Source organism: Haliotis asinina, chromosome 1 (genome assembly GCF_037392515.1).
Source record: "Haliotis asinina isolate JCU_RB_2024 chromosome 1, JCU_Hal_asi_v2, whole genome shotgun sequence".
NCBI classification, from domain to species: domain Eukaryota; kingdom Metazoa; phylum Mollusca; class Gastropoda; order Lepetellida; family Haliotidae; genus Haliotis; species Haliotis asinina.
This window is the reverse complement of record NC_090280.1, coordinates 26697324-26719260: the sequence shown is the minus strand read 5'-3', so window position 1 is coordinate 26719260 and position 21937 is coordinate 26697324. Positions and strand designations below refer to the sequence as shown.

At 37.2% G+C, this 21937-nt stretch overlaps 1 protein-coding gene and 1 long non-coding RNA gene across 2 annotated transcripts in view; both read right to left on the bottom strand.

The window, feature by feature from the left end:
* Positions 1-21937, bottom strand: part of LOC137289425 (uncharacterized) — a 61804-nt gene that overhangs the window by 4750 nt on the left and 35117 nt on the right. Inside the window, exons 7-9 of the mRNA XM_067820857.1 lie at positions 4319-4413; positions 2193-2334; positions 439-486 (exon numbers count right to left, since the gene is read on the bottom strand). Of these exons, the coding sequence (XP_067676958.1) occupies positions 439-486; positions 2193-2334; positions 4319-4413 (285 nt within the window). The remainder of the gene's footprint in view (positions 1-438; positions 487-2192; positions 2335-4318; positions 4414-21937) is intronic.
* On the bottom strand, positions 7048-9781 carry LOC137289627 (uncharacterized). The gene is made up of 2 exons (XR_010957193.1): positions 9505-9781; positions 7048-9295 (listed from the first exon to the last, which is right to left on the bottom strand). It is a non-coding gene; the product is annotated as an uncharacterized lncRNA (long non-coding RNA).

The window sequence follows — 21937 nt, the reverse complement described above, 5'->3', positions numbered from 1 at the left end:
GGAGCAGAGTCAGAGAGACAACAAAACACAATGCATAACACTTTGAAGAGAATTCGTTGTTCAACTAATTCTGGCGGGCAGACATTATTACAAAATTAATGGTTTTCAAGAATCAAGGTTATGCAAATGTATTCCTGCTCCATTGTGCATTAAACTGCACATATAAAAGAGAAAAATTCGCGGCACTTCCCTTATATCCACTAATCAACGTTAGCAGAGTGTTTATGAAAATCAGATCCAAACTGACATCAACCTTTCGTACTTCGTTTCATCTGAGATAAATGGAAACAGCTTAATCATTTAAAAGAATGTGATAAATGCATCACGACTAGGCCTTTGAGATACACATTCTGTGCTTCTCCATATACATAAAACATTTGACCTTAACCAAACATAGAATTTCAAGCGATGGTAGCGTTAATAATGTTCTTTATCTACCCAATGCTCTCTTTCGCCGTCTTTCTTTAGAGTCTTTTGTAATTCCTCCTGTTGAGTTTGTTGTAATAAAATACAGAGACAGAGATTATGATTCACATACTGTGCCATCACTGAATATGTCATTAAAAAGATTGTACTCACGTCTACATTCGATATTTCACAATGTCTAAAACAACGAATTAAATTGTTGCGAATCTTTACTAGGCTGCTTCAATGTGAATTACCCGTCAGACGATTAGAATTACTTATACGCATCTTATCATTCGTGACTAACTCCTCTAACATCAGAGCTACTTCAAGCATGACAGACTCACTATTCCTGTTTGATTGCAATGGTAGTTAATATGACTGAAACGCTCGCACATTTCACTGCTGATTTTGTTTATATTTATTCATCTAATAGAATAAAACCTATTTGACAGGACTGGAGGGAGAATCTATCTCCAGTTATTAACAGCTGTTCACGTTATATTTTCAAATGTATTTTGCAAAATAGGGTTTTAAAATCCCATATGGGATTTGCTTTATTACGTATGCAAATTATTTTTACATACAATAAATCCCAAAGCAAATACTCAAAAATACCTTCAAAATATTTCTCAAACTGAACATTCGTGTAACTTTGCTGCCATACCCTTGGTGGAATTTTAAAATGAATACATTAAAAAAATAATGAATGACTAAAATATCTCCAGAGGCGCAAACTTTAATCCCATTAAAGCTGTTGATGTATACGTAGATGTTATGCAATTGTGTTGAAACATTTTATATTTTTTGTTGAAATCGTAATCTCCTATACAAGCGCGCAAGATAGTCCGAAATACACTCTCGCCGCCCATAGCATTATCCTTGTAAAAACGTCACAACATGACTCAACATATTTCTGTACTATGTTCTTTCAGTATGATTTTTTAAACAATGTCATAAACGATTTTGCTACTCGGGATTAATTTCATCAAAGCACTGGAAACATTACGCGCGTTCTGATAGGGTTGTCGTATTTTCGCACACAACATGCATCGAGAGGAGGTAGAGTCCTCATGGCAGTTACAAAAAGGGGCGAGTAGTGACGAATGGCATTTCATCCTTCTATACCCAGGACACGTGCTGTGATACCTCTTGCAAGTCGTGATAGTGTACACCGATATTCAGCATCATAATTTTCATATTCATCTGTGGTTACGTAATTTGTTTTCAGATTAGTGTACCTTCGTTAGCTCGGGACGTCGAAGTGAAATACAGCTAAAACAAATTTACGCCTCATTATAATGGCCTGGTACCTAACTAATATTGTGCAAGTAAAGGTTACTTCACACTGCAATGCAACATATTGGCACTCATCGTTGTCCGGTTTGCATGTGGGTTAATGTTTTTGAGAAAGACAAATTTGTGCTCACTACATATTCATGCCACATTGGAACTAATCTGTGTGTGCATTTTGTGTGACCCGATAGTCGGTAGCACATGCGCAATGCATGTGCTCAGAGTAAATAAAAAGCTAAACATTTGCAGAAAAAAATTCAGATAGATTGGTACTATTGTTATGTCTTATTCTGGTCTAATACGGGGTTTTTATGGGCTATCGTTATATGAGGGAAAGTGCCTCAGGGCAGAAACTGTATACACATCCAAACATGCACTCACATACATTCATGAACCAGTTATGTATTAGAAACCAAATTATCTACCTGTATAGTAAAAATGCAAAAAAGGCAAGGTTTAATGTACCTTCTTAAGGAGATATGCTAACTTACCGTTGAAGCACTCCCAAGGTGTTTCCGAGCAGTCATATTCGCGTTTGCATTTAACCATACAGCCAAAATACTCAGAACACAATTCGTAGGTATTATCTGTGGGTTTACTCTCATTTTTCCCACATGTAGTATTCCTGACAGACTGAAAATAGATGTACATATAGATTCCGTGATTCTGGGATGTACAATATGTTGACTGCAATATTTTGACTGTATCTCACACAGATCAAAACACATAATTACAGTGGATTATTTTCTGAACATGTAGAATTGCAGAATTGTACGCCTGCCCACAGTCTTTAGCACATTCCACAATGTCATACTATGCCAGATTAATATAATGGATCATTGTTCCAAAGTTAGTGTTTAATGATGTTTAATAGTGTTGATGATGTAAAAAATGATGTTGCTCATCCAGATGTCTTATCCGTACAGACCCGTGAATATTCGGGTAAGAATTGGTCCTCAGCAATCAATGCTTGTTGTAAATGTCATCGTATCTCAGTAGTATTTTCTGATCCAGACTCGGTTACTTACAGGCCGTCGCCATAAGCTGGAACGTTGCTGAGTGCGGCCTTAAACAACAACCAAACAACCAACCAACGTTCCACTGAATCTTAAAAGATTTAATGGTAACATAATGACAATACTGGTTTAACAAATTGTGACATGAAAATATATAATGTATGAGCCAAGTACCGTTATCCTCAGTATAATGTGTTTTGTTTTCCGTGACATTATCAAAGCCCTGGGACATATGCTTAATAATATGGTAACATTTAATCTGCATTTAAAGGATCAAGGCACAAAGCCAATATTTCAGTGGGATTCCTTTAGTCCATGGCTATTTTATATTTCCTTGTCTTTTTGCTTTCTGCTCAACAAAGAGGAAGCCTACCTCCCAGTGGCGCCTCAGCACAGATCCGCAACACCTCTTACTCATCTCCTTTACATGGATTACATCGAGCTCCTTGCCAAAGGGGATATCAATTTGAAAGAAGGGGCTGTACATGTTGAGACCTTTCTAATGATATTGATTGACATTTGGACTCGACAAATGGAATACTCTTCATTTGAAACGTGGCAAGGTAACTGATGGATTGGTCACGTTAGAAGGGGAGGAGTTTTTGAGCATCTTATGGAAGATCAGGCCTACACCTATCTTGGAACGCAGTTCGAGACAAGTTCCAGAATCCTCAGATTATTGACAAATTTCGGCTTGAATACAAATCTCGCTTACAGAAAATCGGGAGTTCAGATGTAAATGCTCGAAATAAGGTCAAAGCCACCATTACCTCTGCTGTGCCAATCCTTTCCTATTCCTTTGGAGTAGCATGTGTCATATTTAGGATAGGATTTCTTAGGAAAGTACAAATTCTAGTACTTTTGTTTTTGGTTGAGTCCCATCCGGGATTCGAACCCGCACCCTCAAAGTCAGGCACCTAATGGGAAATGGGAAATAATGCTTTCAAGCTTCTTTGTGAGTGAGTTTAGTTTTACGTCGCACTCAAGCAATAATCCAACTATATGGCGGTGAGCTGTACATAATCGAGTCTTGACTGGACAATCCAGAGATCAACAGCATGCGCACCGACCTGCGCAACTGGAAATCAATGACGTGTGAACCAAGTCAGCGAGCTTGATGAACCGATCTCTTTAGTGGCGTCTCACGACAAACACGAGATACTGAAGGCCAATATTCTAACCCGGACCTTCACAGGTCCAAACTTCCTTGGAATAGGTCCATATGCAGACATAGAAGAATTTCACCCAACAAACCTAATCTTGTCCTTTTTGATAAAGGCGAATGTATTTATTGATACCATTCACTTTTCTGAAACAATTACTTATTGTTCTGTTTTAGAACAAAACCAAGAGCTACAGTTATTGATCTCTTTTAAGTTACCCATCTGTACTATGTAGTCACGTTCGTGGGCGCGTGTGTGCGTGTGTGCGTGCGTCTGTGTGCGCATAAATACGCAAATACATTTGAATATATATGACGGGGAATAGAGGGGACCGCGAGACGTCGCCGGAGAGATCAAAGATGACTTCGTATCATCAAATATCTTTCTTAGCATAAAATACAGCTTAAACATTGTCACTATTGTTTGTATAATACTCACCCAATAATAAGTAGTTTTTGTTTCCAGTGGCTCTCCACATTGTAGGTTCCAGCATTCCTCGCCTCTTCCTTTGTGAAATGTTAAATTCATAGTTCCTGCAACATATGCAATTATAATCGTTTATGCTTTTGTATATTATATCGGAGCCGGAGAACAGAATGGACATTTCTTGTCCCCAAAACATATCTGACCGAACTGCTTCTTATAGAAGGATGATTTCCTTTATTTTCAGCTGCGTTTTATGTGACAAATTACTGTCTTTTAAAGTAACATGCATCCTGGTGGACAAAAGAAACACTTCCATTTTATCAAGTATCTGTATAAAACTAAAGATATAGTAATAATGAAATGTTTCCTTACCCGTCAGCAATCGAAGAATACTTCTACATGGTGTCTTTTTTTTTAGAAAAGATTTTTAAAACTTCTAGCAATTAAAAATGTTCACATTATTAGAAAAAGATAAAAACTGTTCATGTGTATCTTAGCAATCCTTTCTTTCAAAACACTTCTTTCAAACTACGATTGGACAAAAATAGCACATATATATGCCTGTAATCAGAAACTCAGGTCATCGGGAGATGGCATATCCCTCATATTTTGAAAGGACAACTCACCTGACAGTTACTTGATGTTTTTTAGATTAAGTCTCAATCGTTTCCGTTGAAATCATGAAAATATATATGCCATATATCAGTAAACAGCAAGAGGCACCACTACAAGATCTGTCTCATATATCTGCCGAGATCTACTGAAAGATATTATCGGAAACGTAGCCCATCACTGCCTTTTGAGACTGACACTCCGAATCGTTTAGATGGAAACCGAAAAAGAATCACAAGAACCTGTAATTAGCAAAAGGCATCGCTCCACCGGGAGCACAGCTCTTCTGACAATCTGGGTAATGCAGAAGAGGGGACGAGGGCCCTGAGCTGATGATGAGCTTTACAAGCCTGACTGTGCAGTATTTGATTAAATGTGTACGTTCACATTTGTCTTCAAAGGAACATGTTTAAGCCAGTGTATTAATACAATTTCAAAGGAAAAGGAAACTTGCTTACAAATAAACACGAAAATATGTTTTCTAGTCATAGGGTGACAAATTTGTTTGGATGTTTCAGCACATGAACAGTGCAGCATATGTGTACTGTTCACTTCAAAGTGATTTGTATTGCCCATATTTTGACTTGATCCTTAGCTGTAATGGACGACTAATAATATCTTACAAGACCCATTACATGTTCTTGTTCCATCTGTACAAGTTATTGTTTCATCATACTCTGTACTGTTCGACCGTCCAAAGTCAAACATGGGCCAAATTTGTATTTGAAGCTTATCATAAATACTACATCAGCTACTAACCACACATCCTAACACCTGAAGTTCATACATACAATCTGGGTGATTTCGAAACAAAACAATGCTTGTGAGAAAGTACTTACACCGCAACAGTGCCTTAAATATCATTGATGAATTGAGGAAAAATGATAATAAATGATAAATGTGTATGTTTTAGTCACGATATGGCTGAAATACTGCTATTGTGACAAAAAATCAAAATCCACTCAGTCACATCATCTATATACACCCTGACTACCAAATATATATAGGCTGAATAGTATACATTACCTCGATGTACAGAAATTCCCTGCAATGCTATGAGATTCAAACTTCACTAGACAGTAACTTGACAATGAAGTTACGCATGCAGTTGAAGGTTGGCAGTAAGAACAGAACTGCCGGGGAGCACAGCTCTTCTGACAATCTGGGTAATGCAGAAGGCTGCAGTGTTGGGGAGCCTCCATATTCTCCGGAAAGTTCTTGGTGGGTTCGACTATGCAGTGTTTTCTAGGAGAAGTCCCATTCACTGTGTGGGCTACGTTTAGAGGGGACGAGGGCCCTGAGCTGATGATGAGCTTTACTAGCCTGACTGTGCCAGGATCACCCGAACCCTCTCTGCTGCATTTCAATCTTAATCTGTAAATAATAATAATGAAAAAAAATGTTTACCGTGGGTTGCGCCCCTGTGTCAGTGGAGGTTAAATTATTGAGGGCACTGGCTGCAGGAACTGCGTTCTTTTGGCCCATACTTCACCGGGACGGGTAATTGATTTCTAATTGCTTTCCTTAATTTTCTTCATCATATTATACTATGTGTGTCAAAATCTGAGATGGGTATTCAAATAGTAACAAAGCAGCAACGATGGGAAAGTTTAAGGTTTGCAATATGAGAGGCATGAGCGTGTCCATGTATTCTTATGAACGCCAGTTTCGACCATGCAAACGTTTTCTCAAGGGCGATGTTTATAGATGTCAACTTTTGTATAATGAGGAATACCAACTGTCGGTGTATATTCTTAATCCTTTCAGGTGGTGGAGAAACGATAAAGGAGCAGGAATATAGCCCGAAAAGTCGTGTTCCTCACATTACAGAAGTTAAAACCAATGCATTTCCCGCTTTAAGCGTATCACATGCAAAGACTATATTATGATCCGTGTCGGATTTATGAACACATGTTCCAATGATGGGTGTTTGAAAGAACTGCTGCTCTTGTCGTATAGAGTGTGAGACATCCAGATGACTAGACCTTTCTCGTTTGTCCTAATGCTTATTAGTAATTTACCTACTTGATAACTACGGCGTTGGGAACGTGCATACGTATATGTGTGGCGCTCACAGTTCTCGACTAGCCTTTCCTTAAGTGACAACTATCCCACAAAGAGGCAGAAACTTTATTGAAAAAAAGACACGTTTATTGCAGTGAATGTGAAAACACACGGGAAGGTATGACTAGACATACTAGTTGTATTGAGACGCAACAAAGGTCAGAAACAGTAACACAAATCAAAAGCAACTTCAAAGAAACAAGATATACATTAACTATTGGCATGAATGCGATTGTACATAAGCCAGGAGTACTGATAGCACCTTGTCAGTTCTGAGACAGAGAAGGTATTACAAATCTATGCAGATACATTACTACGACGCCAATCTAATTATAATACACATGTACAAGCATCGGAACTCATCAGCTTCTATATCTCCAGGTTTCCAGCGATTCATAAACTTGGGTCGGTGGCAACGACGCTGCCTAATGTCAGAGAGTCTGGGATTTTTGTACAGGGTAAATTGTAAGGATCAACTCATATATTTACAGCATTATTTTAAACATGAGACGAGGTATAGAGCATTAACCACAGATAATATAGAAAGAGAAGTTAGTCAAAGTTGGCGTTGTGACGAAATTCGAAACATCAACGGAAAACTATTATGTAATTTATGTCCAACCTGTCTCCACTGGACGTCAAAGACAGACGAACGATGTATATCAAAGGGCAACAGAAATCACTGACACAAAACTATCAGTTATCTCATTCTTAACAGCTTTCAGTATTGCATGACTCTGAGTGTAGAAGGTCTTGTTGCACCTTAATAATAAATATATATTTAAAATCAAAAACAAAAATGAAGTGATAAACATATTCACATAACTTACCACATTCATACTTTTGAATCTGACCTAATGCAAGCATGAAATAAATCATAATTCACTTTCATGATGTTTTAAACAAGTACTAATATTATGTTCTTTGCGGATACTTGTAGAGAAATATGATGGTGCAATGATTATGTTTCTTCAAACATGATTTAACACATTCAACACCGTAGGCCAAAACGTCACCAGCCCCAGACACCGTAGGCCCAAAAATCGGCCAAGACGTCACCAGCCCCAGACACCGTAGGCCGAAATATCGGCCAGGGAGTAACCGCTTCAAAATGATATATAATTTCAGGAACCTAACTAATATATGACTCACCTATCAAATCTATCACACTTCACAATGCCTGTCAACACTTATTAGATTTCAAATGGCCATGTATTATCGACTAATTATAAACTATGTTATTGCGAAAAAACCCAAGAAACTATTCTCGCACACATGCTTCGGCAACGGGTCCACGTCCGAGTTCTCAGTGAGCAATAAACAATGTTTGGAGCATATAATTAAACAAATCAAATAAACTGAAGAGTAAAATCAACAACAGTACTTATAAACGTTGTTAAACGAACCTTATAACCTAGTATTTCCATCTCTATTGTGCGATCGTGTAAAGTAATTCATGTTACATCTCGGCTTTCGTTGCTTCGAACTTCACGCTCGGACACTATGTTTAGTACTAAAATATATGCATAAAACGTAATATTTCCATAGTTCCATAATATACGTACGTACAGGTGGTGACAGTTTGTGTAACACGTTCAGAACAGCATGACTTTGCCCAAAACTTTCGTCTGAATCTACAGGTTTTCGTTTACGAGTACAGCATTCATTGCTGTAATCTGATTGGGTGACTTAGGCCACGTGTCTGATTTTGACCAATCACGATCTTATTGTAGCCTGAGGCGAAAAAGCGTCATTAGAAACCAATCTTTATCCAATAAAACTCGCTTCTTACGACTGTTAAAATATGTACTCTTGGCAAGGGTACAGTGACATTGGTGATGTTCAGAGCTTTCGAATGACACCCGCCATCAAACGAATCGCCTCAGACGGAAGGGGATATTATGACATGTTACAAATGGAAACAAAATCGTCCCTGTTTTTACTTCCTTTGTGGTTTATCTGGTCATATTAATTTGGAAGCCTGCAGTTTCACTAAAAGTCAACCTATTTACGTAGGAATCGTATTACGTGAATAACATAATAAAAAATAACGGTCATATTTATAAACAGTAGGATTCGATCTTTCAAATGGTGTATGATATATAGTAGTAACAATGATTTTGAGCTGGTATTTTCCTTGATAGGAGTTTCTGGGACCTCGGTGTCATGGCACTGGTGGAATGCCACTGGTGGAATGGTGTTGAAAGAGTTAAAGGTCTCTGCTGATGGTAACATTCGCTTTAGTAAAGGAATATTATTCCATAATACTGTAGTTGGTGGGATGAAAAAATGAATTTAAGTCTACATAATGGACTTGCACAATTGTTGTTGTAGAGTCACGAACAGTCTGAGGAAGTAAATCTGTCTGAAGGTACATTAGCACATTTTACTGTATAAGATAATGTTAACTTTTTTCTATCTGATACTGACATTTTTTCCACCCAGTTCCAAAAGAGACAGTTATTTACGTGATTTGGTACACCAGCTCTAGTATAAGTATCAATGACCTTTCAGAATTACACCCATCCCAAACCTCGCAGGAATATTCAAAGTGTGGTCTGATAAACATAATGTAATTGAAAAAACTCCTACATAGTACGAATTTACGTATAACATATGTCATCTTAGAACTTGATATTACTATTTTGTTAATATGCTTATATCATACCCCACCTGCGGGAAACGTTTGACCTAAGTGTTTATGTTCATTTACATTACTAATTTCCGATCCATCTAAGTATATAGTTATGTTATCACCTTGGTTTCTAAGGCTAAAATGATAGCTTCAGTTTCATTTGGATTATTTTAAACTAGCCAACATTTTCCCCCCAACAACTCAGCTTCCGCTGGCGCCTCAGACAGGTGGACCACCATGCCCTTAAATCTCTTCCGTTGCAGTATTGGATTAAATGTGTACGTTCACATTTGTCTTCATAGGAACATGTTTAAGCCTGTGTATTTATACAATTTCAAACGAAAAGGAAGCTTGATTACAAATAAACACGAAAATATGTTTTCTAGTCATAGGGTGACAAATTTGTTTGGATGTTTCAGCACATGAACAGTGCAGCATATGTGTACTTCAAAGTGATTTGTATTGCCCATATTTTGACTTGATCCTTAGCTGTAGTGGACGACTAATAATATCTTACAAGACCCATTACATGTTCTTGTTCCTTCTGTACAAGTTATCATTTCACTGTACTCTGTACTGTTCGACCGTCCAAAGTCAAACATGGGCCAGATTTGTATTTGAAGCTCATCATAAATATTGCTTCAGCTACTAACCACACATCCTAACACCTGAAGTTCATACATACAATCTGGGTGATTTCGAAACAAAACAATGCTTGTGAGAAAGTGCTTACACCGCAACAGTGCCTTAAATATCATTGATGAATTGAGGAAAAATGATGATAAATGATAAATGTGTAAGTTTTAGTCACGATATGGCTGAAATACTGCTATTGTGACAAAAAATCAAAACCCACTCAGTCACATCATCTATATACACCCTGACTACCAAATATATATGGGCTGAATAGTATACATTACCTCGGTGTACAGAACTTCCCTGCAATGCTATGAGATTCAAACTTCACAAAAACAGTAACTTGACAATGAAGTTACGCATGCAGTTGAAGGTTGGCAGTAATAACAGGACTGCAAGTTCTGGAACTCGAAGCCTTTGAATCATTAATAACCTTATTTATCAATGTGCGCAAAAATGGTTTATGCTAATCTTATATCAATGATTTCAGGATAAACAAAAACATCAGAAAATGACAAATCTCCCCGGCAACACAAATTTGAAAGAACAAATCTTTTGTCAGTTACTTAAATTCCAACTTGAATCTGCATTCCAAATCGCTTGTATGAAAGTTATTAAAACTATATGTGCCCAAAATCTGCAAATGGCAAAAGGTACCACTTCGAAATCTGTCAGTAAGTTTTGCTGAAAGCCACAGATATGTGAAACGTTATTCAACGAGTGTTGATATATTTGATATCAGAAGACACGACAATGAGATTCTTTGTTTGGCTTAAATCCATTCTGCTTGAATAATAGAATGGAGAACAAATGATATCATAGACATTTCTTTCCTCATGTGGATACACGTCGCAGGTTATTTCCTTAACTACCTAGCTCATGTGGACTATTACACTATTCCATTGTGTTGTTGCACAGAGTAATTCATCGTAAAACTGTGTTGTAATTGTATCATATCATTCTGTAAAGATTTAGTAAATCACAGTGATGTATAATTTGTTATAGTTATAGTTATATTGTCTATCACATAACCTATATACTGATACTCACTTGTACATTGTACATGAAGAGCAAACACGTGTCCATCATATAACCTATATATTAATATTCATCTGTATATTGTATCAGATAGAACGAGGAGCAAATAATTGTTCATCACATAACCCATATAAAGACACTCATTTGTATATTGTTTCAAATATAACGAGGAGCAAACAATTTTCTATCATGCAATCTATATACATGTACCTTATACTTACATGTGTATTGTGCCACACATAACTTGTACTTATTGCCTCATGTACCAATGGCGCATCAAAAACAGCCTGTCAATACATTGTAAAATGGGCTGTGGCCTGATTTACTGAAATAAACTACTACCACTCATATAATTTGTTATGCTAAGAACTGGATAATCCAGAATACATAAGCACTCATATTTATGACCTCGTATGATAATTAATACGACTTATATACATTTATCAATAAAATCTTCCTTTAAATTTCATCATAATGACGAATACAAAACGCGGCTGACACGGCAAGAACCCGGGAACTAGTTTGTAAGAGAATGCATTTTCGCAATCATACATCTCAAGCTGTGGGGAAGAGAAGCAGTATCAGCTCGTAAAGAAAAAACGTCCTTCATTGAGAGTTATGTTCATACAATTTTCACTGAATGGTATTGCCAAATCAGCTTCTTGAATCGAAACTGATGTTGGCACTCACTCAAAGATATATGTCTGTTAACATGACATTGACATAATATCTGTTTATCATCTATCAGTATGTGCCACAATTCCGTACCTATACTTAAAAACAAAACAAACAAAACAACTTGACATTTATAACAGCATATTTTTAGAAAACGCTTTGGTGAAAATAAGAGGAAAATCAACATCTATTTCACCATTGCGTGAAAAGAATAAAACAACAATATGACAGCACTTGAAACTAAAATTGTGGATTGTGAAGATACAATAAGGACAAATTTCAAAATACCGATGAAACTCTCCTTCTGAAATCGCAAAACATCAAATAGAATCAATTACAGAAGAGGGATAAGAGGAATGCAAATCAGAAACAAAATATTATATAGTATGAATAAGGTGTATCTCAGAAAATATAAAGTTTGACAGCAACTCAGTTAACCACCTTCAGTTGAGTCAACGAATGTAAAATCTACGCAAAAGAGACGGCGTAACTACACGTCTAGCATCGATACTGAACCTTCAACTCCTGACCCGGATCTTATTTCACAGGAAGTTGAAACCTTGACATCGGCGGTAGTGACAACTACGCGCATTGCTAAAACGCCTTTCAGTGAGGGTTTCTAAAACCTGAATGGACTTAAAACCAAAATCTGTGACCCTGACTTTAATAATCATTTACTTGATTTTCAAATTGTATGTCTGGTGGAATCATTTATCGGCAATGTCTCTAATGTTGATTGGTTAGCTAACTAGGATATATTTCATAGTTCCGGTATCATGTTATCCGAGCATGGAGGACTCACTGGTGTCGTCTGTGTCCACCAGTTTTTGAGTAATGTTTGTAAGTTGAGAAATACAGACATTGATAATTTTATCAGTTGTCTCAATTTCACAAAAAATATCTTTTCCAGTGATAGAAATATTAATCTGTTATGTGCATACGTACAACAGCTCACAGGTCCCTTTCAATGATGACAGACGATGTCACAGAAGACAATCGAAAGTCACATGATACTGTCATTAAAAAGTTCGGATAAAACTTGATAGACCTTTGTTATGAGTTTCAACTATTTACCGTTAATGACAGAGTGTTCCGAGAAGAACGAGGTGAATTTACTTCGTGGGACAACAAGGCATTAACAAGTGTTAATGACTATTTCATCTCTTCTCCTGACTTTTTCCAATATATTAGCAAGCTGAACATGGGCGATCAATTAGAATCTGATCATTTACCACTGGAACTTAACTGTAAATTTCCTACTTTGAATACATCAAATCTTAATACATCATCTGAAAGTTTACCCGATAATATGTTATGCAATGATGCTCTTTGCCACATTTTTCTTGGTAAATATCCAAATTTTGCACTTGCACATTTTTAGATAAACTTGACAGTAGCCGTTGATGACGCAATTGCTAATTTTAATGTGCATGATTGTGGAGGCTGCTGGTTGCATGTAGAAACGTGTAATGAAAACCTCTGACAATGAGACGCACGAAGGGCTGCACGAAAATCACAATGGAAATTTAGAAAACATCGTAGTTATTTAAAGTGGAGACTCTACAATAAGAAAGACATAGATACAAAATCCTTTGTAGAAGATATAAATCAGACTTGCGTAATCGAATGTAGAAAGACTACGTAATACAAGTGGTTCTCCAACAGCGTTTTGGAAACACATATGAAAATCAAAAATAGACCCTAGGCAACTGAATAACGAACACGTCGTTGGTATTAAAGGGGTCTTTAGAAATGACCCTTTTTGATATGCAAAATGATGCAATACATGTAAGTATGATATTTGAAGATGATACAGACCCAGAAGCACTTGTATTAGATTCACCCATTATAGATCAGGAAATGTACGAAGCGTTGATGCACTTAAAACTGGAAAATCAGCTGGTTTGGAGCAAGTGGTTGTAGAGACGTTAAAGCATTCACAATCTAGCACCAAATCTAGCACCATATCATTTTTTGATGAAGCGTTTGAATAAGTTGTTTTAGACTGTGGTATATTTCCAAGCAGTTGGTCAGTTGTCATCTCTATTCATGGAAACGGGGACTGTACAAACCCTGATGCTTACGGAGGCCTTTCTTTCATGAGTACTTTAGGCAAATGTTTAATACCGTTCTAAATCATCGACCTACATGAAATTCTGAATCGCAAGCACTGTACAAGTGGAAAAATGTTTATCTCACCATAAACGGAGGTTATATGATGCCATTGTCGATTTTCGCAATGCGTTGGATTCTGTTGACCGTCCAAAACTTCGGTAATGTTTACATAATTCTGGATTTAAAGGGAAAATCTACTTAGTTCTGAAACTTATGTATAGTAATGTGAAAGCATGCGTACATTGCGGTGAAGATTTAACTGATTTTTTTACTGTGGGTGTCCAAATCATTAACCTGTAACTGTGAGACATAAGTACACATATATATGTTGGTCTTACGTTTAAAAAAATGAAAACAAAAATCGGTTGCTGAAATGGCCTTGAGCGCAAAGAAAGATTTCATTAGTTTATTGTCATTTGTGCATAACGTGGGTAAGTTAACACCCAAAATATTTTTAAGCTGTTTGATTCTTATTGTATGGATCCGACATTTGTCCATTCCAGCGTTTTGAAAGTGTCGCAAAAATATATCTAATTGCGAGTAAAAGGTTACCTTGCTGTGGGACAGTCAACACCAACATGTATAGTATATGGAGAATGTGAGAGATACCCCTTGTATATCAATTCTTGTATTAGATGCATAAAGTACTGGTTGAAATATATATATGTATGCATGAACACAAACTACGTAAAAATGCTTACAATATGCTCGTTCATACAGTGGCATCTCATGTAAGAAATCTACTTCTTTCTCAAGGTTATGTTTTTTGTGGCTGAATCAGTCAGCTGACAATGCGAATCTTTGTTTGAACCAATTTCGAGAAACAGCTATTTATATGTTTAATCAAGAATGGCATTCAGTTTTAGACAACGATATGATTCCTATGGCATGTTTAAAACCATATTCCAACCCGGAATGTACCTAGCACTCTCAAAAAACCAAAACGTTGAGACATCCATTAATACGACTTAGAAATAGTTATCAAACTTAATGAAAAACGAAGGAAGTCGTATGCCCCTCGACATTTATATAAAATTTGCCCATTGTGTAACTTATCTATTGAAAACGAAATTCATTTTGTATTTGTTTGTCCATCATGGGACGGAGACCTGAAATGCAATAAACATCTTTGACTTGACTTGACTTGGTCTCTTTTCAAATTCAAAGACAAATCATTTTTTGATGATTAACCTTTAATAAATCTCTAGATCGATATTTTTCATTCTTAATCAATGGGAAATCCACCAAGTCTTTATTATTTTTCATCCCGTAAACATCATTTCTAATTTCATCCACACTGATTTCTCTTTGGAGAAATTGGTCTTTTGGAGTTTTAACATCCTTCCTCCTTTTATTATTATGAGAAGCGTAGAGATTTCCATGAAATATTTATCTTCATTCAGTATCGATTCAATGTCAGTAACTGATTCATTTCCGTTTTTTCAAGAAATATCTATTTTCCTCATGGCAGGAATATTATGAAGGTTTTTCTCCTTCTTCATACCAAAGGATTTGGTTTTGAGGGTTTTTTTAAAGTCATCAGTGTTTTCTCTATGTTGAGTAGTAATGAACAGTTTCATTTACCATATTTATGACTAAGATTCAATATTCTGTATTTATCTACAAGGAAAAGTTAAACTTCCAATACTCATGTCGTCGTCCCTGGCTTAAAAGGTTGAGTGATCACAGATATTATAGCCTTGTAAAATATCTGAATCAAAAGACATATCAATATATCTTCCAATACAATAAAGAAATCAAGTCTGTTTTTTTTAGTTTTTTCCACTATATATAATCGCCATTTTCTATGAAGGTCCTGTGTATTTTGAGATCAATATCGTTGTTAGAAAGAATGGCCACACCTTTTGAATTCGATTTAAAAGGTGCAATCAGAGATTGTAAAGCCCAATTCATTTCTCATAGTATTGCAAGTAAACTCATCAATATGATTATTGTGTACTGAGTGTACTTTTATATGTATTTCCTAGTCCTCTTTAACTAGCTTAGATAACTTTGATTTATTATCCATTGTAATCAACAATTTTAGTGTGTTATCAGTAATATCAATACACATACAATATACATACAATATACGTACAATCTGTCTAGATGTCGTGGCATCATTGTCCACTGAATGGAGCTAGAAGCGCTCATAAAATGACTGCGATTGTAAGTTTGATTCAACAGTTATCAGGGTCATTATAGTTAGTCGTTAGTTCAGCTTCTGAGTGTTCTTCCATTGTTGACTTTAAAACTGGTTTTACCAATTTTCCGTAACCAGGATGAAGTACTATTTACATTGCAGATCATGTATTTAGTTAAATTTAAGACAAATCATGTAAATATTTGTTTAAGGATCCCTATCTTAAGTGGGAGACTTTTCTTGGCATGCTGTACTATATGCCACAGAGGTTCCGGCAGTCATGTTGAAGGCCGACTGGATTCCTACAATACAGTAGGAAGAGTGTAACAAACACAAAATCACCTGATACTTGGGACGTTCCGCGCCGCGACAAACAGTCATTTAAGGGAAAGAGTAATGTATAACCCTGAAACGTAGTGTAAATTGGAGCTAATTAAGGTGCATTAACCTTTGCAGAATTATCTTCATTAATTCATACAAATGGAAACACACTCAATTATCCTTTTCCTTCAGCTATAATACATTTTAGCACAGTGATTACTGAAAAAGGACATTGGAACAAAGAACAAACATGAGATCAGTCAACATGAAGTTGATTTTCCTTTGGCCACAGTGAATTTATTATCAGAATGAGATAAAAATACATTTGAATACAGTTGAGGTGGACTTAACGTTTTTCACTTGTATATTCTGAGCAATATCTAACAGAGCCTATTCAGAGAAGAGTACTGCGTTCTACTTACAATTCTAGGATACCAGTTCTCTGTCTTCGTAGAAAAAGAGAACTGGCCAGCAACATATAAACGTCCTTGAAAAGTTGCCCACTCAGCAATATGAAAGCTCTATGCCAGCAGACTGTCAAAAATCAGTAATTCCAGCACAGACCTCGTGACTGATAATTATTTGTATTTATATCTCCAGTGAATTCGATCAGCATTGTTTCTGTTGAGGGGAATTTTGGTGTTTTATATAAAGTTTACTAAGTATCGTCATTTTCTACAGACTGAATTACCCTTCGGTACGGACTTCGACTCTTGTTCTGGATGTGACGTGGCTGTGATGTTTTCAAAGGTTATTTCCGCAGTGGGGTTGGGTCGGACCACGTACTTACTGAACCTAAAAGTGGTATTAAACTCATGTATAGTGTTATTAGATGAGTGTTGTTAGTGATTATTGATGATTATTGAAATGAAACATTTTCCCCATGTAGAACTGAAAATACAACGTAATGAAATTTAAATATACATGAAGATACAATGAAGAGAAATTTGTTCCAAACAATTACCAAGTGTCATGACAGTTTTATAATTCTGACACTCTCTGAAAAGCTTACCACAAGCGATGGTGCCTTTTCATGTCTGGATAGGAATAAATACATTTCAACCACATTAAGAATGGTAGTTCCATAAAACAGTCTCGTCCAGACATCAAAGTTAATTTCTCGCAAGGCTTTGGTGAATGCTTTCTATCATGTAATATTAAAAAATGAACATTTATGTAAATATTTACCATTATTCAGTTCTTTTGTTCTTATTTTAAAGTTTAGTGGGGGGAATAAAAAGAATCCTTAATTTTGACTTACATAAACGTAGAACAACGTTCCATACTGGTCGCTGTCAACTGTATCCCGAACAACGCATCCTCATCTCTTTGAATGACGATTATCATTTTCCTCCTCTTCTGTTCAGCCTTGATCAAAGCGCGAAAGGTGAAACTTACACGAATCACTTAGTATTACTTGAACAAAGCATTACAAAGCAGTGAACATCCCTTGAACATAACAGTCAAAGCAGTTAAAATTACTTGAACGTAGCAGAGCAAAGCAGTTAACATAACTTGAACGTCGCGGGGCAAAGCAGTGAACTATTCTTGATTGTAAACCAAAAGTCACTGTGTTCTATAATCTGATTGGTTGAAAAACATGATCAAATGGTATTAGATTCCCGGAAACTGCAAGACTATTCACTGCGTATTGACCTCGCAAACAATTGTTTTGTTGAGTCATCAACAGTGGTGACGTCATTCAAATCATATTGTGACGTAAAGTCAGAATGACGTCACAAATGAGCAACTCCAGACGCAACCATGGGAACCAGCTGAACCTGTTGATGACACTTCACTGCTGTACCCGTACTCGATGTAAACGAGTGTGACAGGATGAAATATTTGTAAATATTCTGCGTTTTTATTCTTTAGTTTTAACTGAATTAGATATTCAGTTTAGCATATTTTTAAACACTATATACTTCACGCTCCAGTTTCTCTAACCCCTTTCTCTCAGCTTACAATTACACTGAGCACTGCCACACAATAGCCAGCCCAAGCGCGCCACTTAGCGTCCCTTTGTCATAAACTTTGTCAGCTTACTAGCTGCCCCCTGTTTAAAGTTTGTTGTCTATTAGCAGTTGAGTTTTAACATTTCTACTGGTCACAAAGCTGTCGGGATCACTTCCAGAGGTTAGTCTCTTTCAATACATTTTATGGTTGTACATATTCATGTACGATGTGTAAATGCGTGATGAGTGAATGTGTACGTTATGTGTAAATGTACGAATGTATAATGTGTAAATGAACGAATGCATGTAAGAATGAAGCAGGGTTTTACCAATAAATATATTTTAAGTGTTTCCCATTGATCAACAATTCCTAAACGTACTTGTTTGCATTGTTGTTGCTGCCATTCGATTAGTCTGCACAGTGTGTATATATGTTTCATTTATTTGTGCAGATGTAGCTGTATTGCTCGTGCAGCTGTAGTGTCTTTCAGTCAACAGACCCAGGTCCACATACTTGGTGGGTTCAGTGTATTTAACGCATTATGTAATGATTACTTGATATATTCAATGTACGATATTAGTTTGTTTCTCCATGTGATGTGATGTGTACATAGATATTTGTGTTCTATGTATGAATTAAAGTATACTAGTATATGGAATCTGCTATCAATTAAGTATTGAGGCAATGTGTATGAAATGGCTCAGCAATGATGATATTCTGTAAATGGTTATATATATACACAGATTGTATTAATGACTGATATTATCTATCAGCATATACTTACGTTGTACTTAAAGGATGTTTTATTTGTTTCAGGGTTTTTTCTACATGAGTATAAATAAAGGCCATATTGCGAACACCACCGTGTCTGTTCATATATTGAGACAGTTTCGGTTTCAATGGAGCCCCCAGTGAGGAACATGGCCTACTAAGACACCATCATCTGCGTATTCATCCCTCGTTCACTACAAGTGTTATGACGTCACTCTCGGAGACCTAAGATGCTGTTAAAGGCGTGAGAGACATCTTTGTGTGTTATTCAGAAAGACACTTTATACTGTGCTTCATGTGAACTGCCAGTCGTCACATAACCAAAGAACGTGCCGGTGCTCAGTTCTTTGACTGTACAATCATATTTCCTAACTTTGCTTTATGCATACTATTGATAGTAATGTAGCCTTAAGGTACACCACCCGGGTTTAACTATACTGTTTACCTTGTTGTAAACCTTGTCAATTGATATCACTACATGTTGTACGTACAAATACTGTAGATTCGGGCCCTAGTTGAACTTTCTTGGGTATAATATGCTGATAATTTTGCCGTGCCTCAGAGCATAAACTGGTTCATATACATTGTAGTGTCTTTCAGTGAGCGCTCACATTTATGGTATTTTGCTAGAAAGAAATTTACATATTCCTTTTCTGTGTGGTGCCCTGTGAGTGAATGAACAATGACTGAGAATATGATGTTGGTTTGCGTGTATGATTGATGTGAGATACAAAACTTCACGTTGAAAACCTTGCAAAAATAAACAACTAAATATTTAACCAGATAAGTTTCATCATGTAGGGTTGGTGTTGTGTTCCAAGGTCAGTAGTGGCATTATTATTGTCTTTTGCAAGTGAAATTATACCATATCGTTCATTTACTTGCATTACGTGTATCTTCTTGTGTCAGTAGGGATTTGTCTTGTTTGCTGGGTCTATTCTTAAGGCATTGCCATAGTGTTCCCTCCTTTCTGTTTCCATGCCCTGCGCGCGTAAATATACATTGCATATAGACTCAAGCACAACCGTCAACTCTGTTCTTTATATTTGGTCTCTTTGATTTGTGTGAAATATTAACAGCTTGTTAATGGTTTAGTTATTCGGCCATTATATTCCAGGTGTCTCGCCCATCTTTCGATGTCATTACCCCAGGTGTACGCTCTCATTTGTATCATGCGCTTGTTGTTCAGTACATCCTGAGTGTACACGTACATTTTCATATTTCCACCTGCTTTTATCGGCATATCCCGATTCCGGTTATTTACACAACATTAACGTTGTTTTCCCACATCACTTGTCTTCATTTTTTTTTTCTTTCGCCATCATGAGTAAACCTCTACCCGAAGAGTTTGAGAAACTAATATCATCCTTTCAGGCTCTTGGTACCTGGCCTACTGTTGATAATGCAGAGGACTTGGTGAAGTGGATGCGAGCATACACTCAGACCAAGGTGAAGGTCGAGGATGGTGAATCCACCCTGCCTTCTAACTCTGGTACTCCGTCTAATTCAAATAGTTCAGGCGCTCAAGCACCTGTTACATTAGCTCAGGCGGCAAAAGTCCCATCTTTTTCTGGTGACAAGAAGGGCGAAACATCTTTTGATGTTTGGAAGTACCAAGTCGAGTGTTTGATTCAAAACAAGTCTTTTTCATCACAAACTGTTGCAAACATAGTCCAGCAATCCCTGCGTGGTAGGGCAGCCACGGTTGCCATGTGTCTTGGTCCTGAGGCTGACATCAAACAACTTATTTCCAAGCTAGATTCTACTTTTGGTAGCGTAGATACGGGTCAGTCACTTCTGGCTAATTTTTATAGCTCACGTCAAGAGACCACAGAGGAAGTTACGGCATGGGCATGCAGGTTAGAGCATTTACTCATTCAAGCAGAGACACAAGGCCCTCTTCCCCAGTCAACCAGGAATGAGATGCTCCGTACACAGTTGTGGTCAGGGTCCAAGCCAGAACTCAGAGATCAGACAGCTCACATCTATGATCAAGGAAGCACTTTTGATGACCTCCTCAGAGCACTGCGGAGAGCTGAAGTGGACTTGCAACAGAGAGGAGCTGGAGCTAAGAAGAAGATTTCAGTTCCTAGTATGGCCGCTGTAAACCCACAGGACACTGAAATGAAGGAAATCAAAGGGATGCTCAGACAGTTGTCTGGTGAAGTTGCGGAACTGAAGAAGCAACAGAGTCACCCATTGTATGTTTCCCCTGATCCTTGGATGAACCGAAACCCAGGACCCATAGGACCATCAGCACATCAGCAGCCTCAGTCTCAACAGTATTGGTCACCATCTCCAGGATTGCCACCACGGTACCAGGACTCCAGGAATCAACGACCATCTAAGGATTCCGTAACTGGAGAGCCAATTTGTTTCCGATGCAACCAGCCGGGACATCTACAGTATGGTTGCCGTGTAATACTTGACCACAGACGCACTTTAAACAGGAAGAAACCTATGGGACGGGGCAGGCCATAGGTTATAGGAAGACGCGCCCCATCACTAATCAGCAAGCTGCCAAGCTGGTGGGTCAACCAAATGAGGGGACAGTTTTCATTAATGGAGTTAAAGCCACAGCTCTTTTTGATACAGGCTCCACTGTGTCAACTGTCTCCCACAGCTTTTATACAAAACATCTATTGGATATTCCCATTAAACCTTT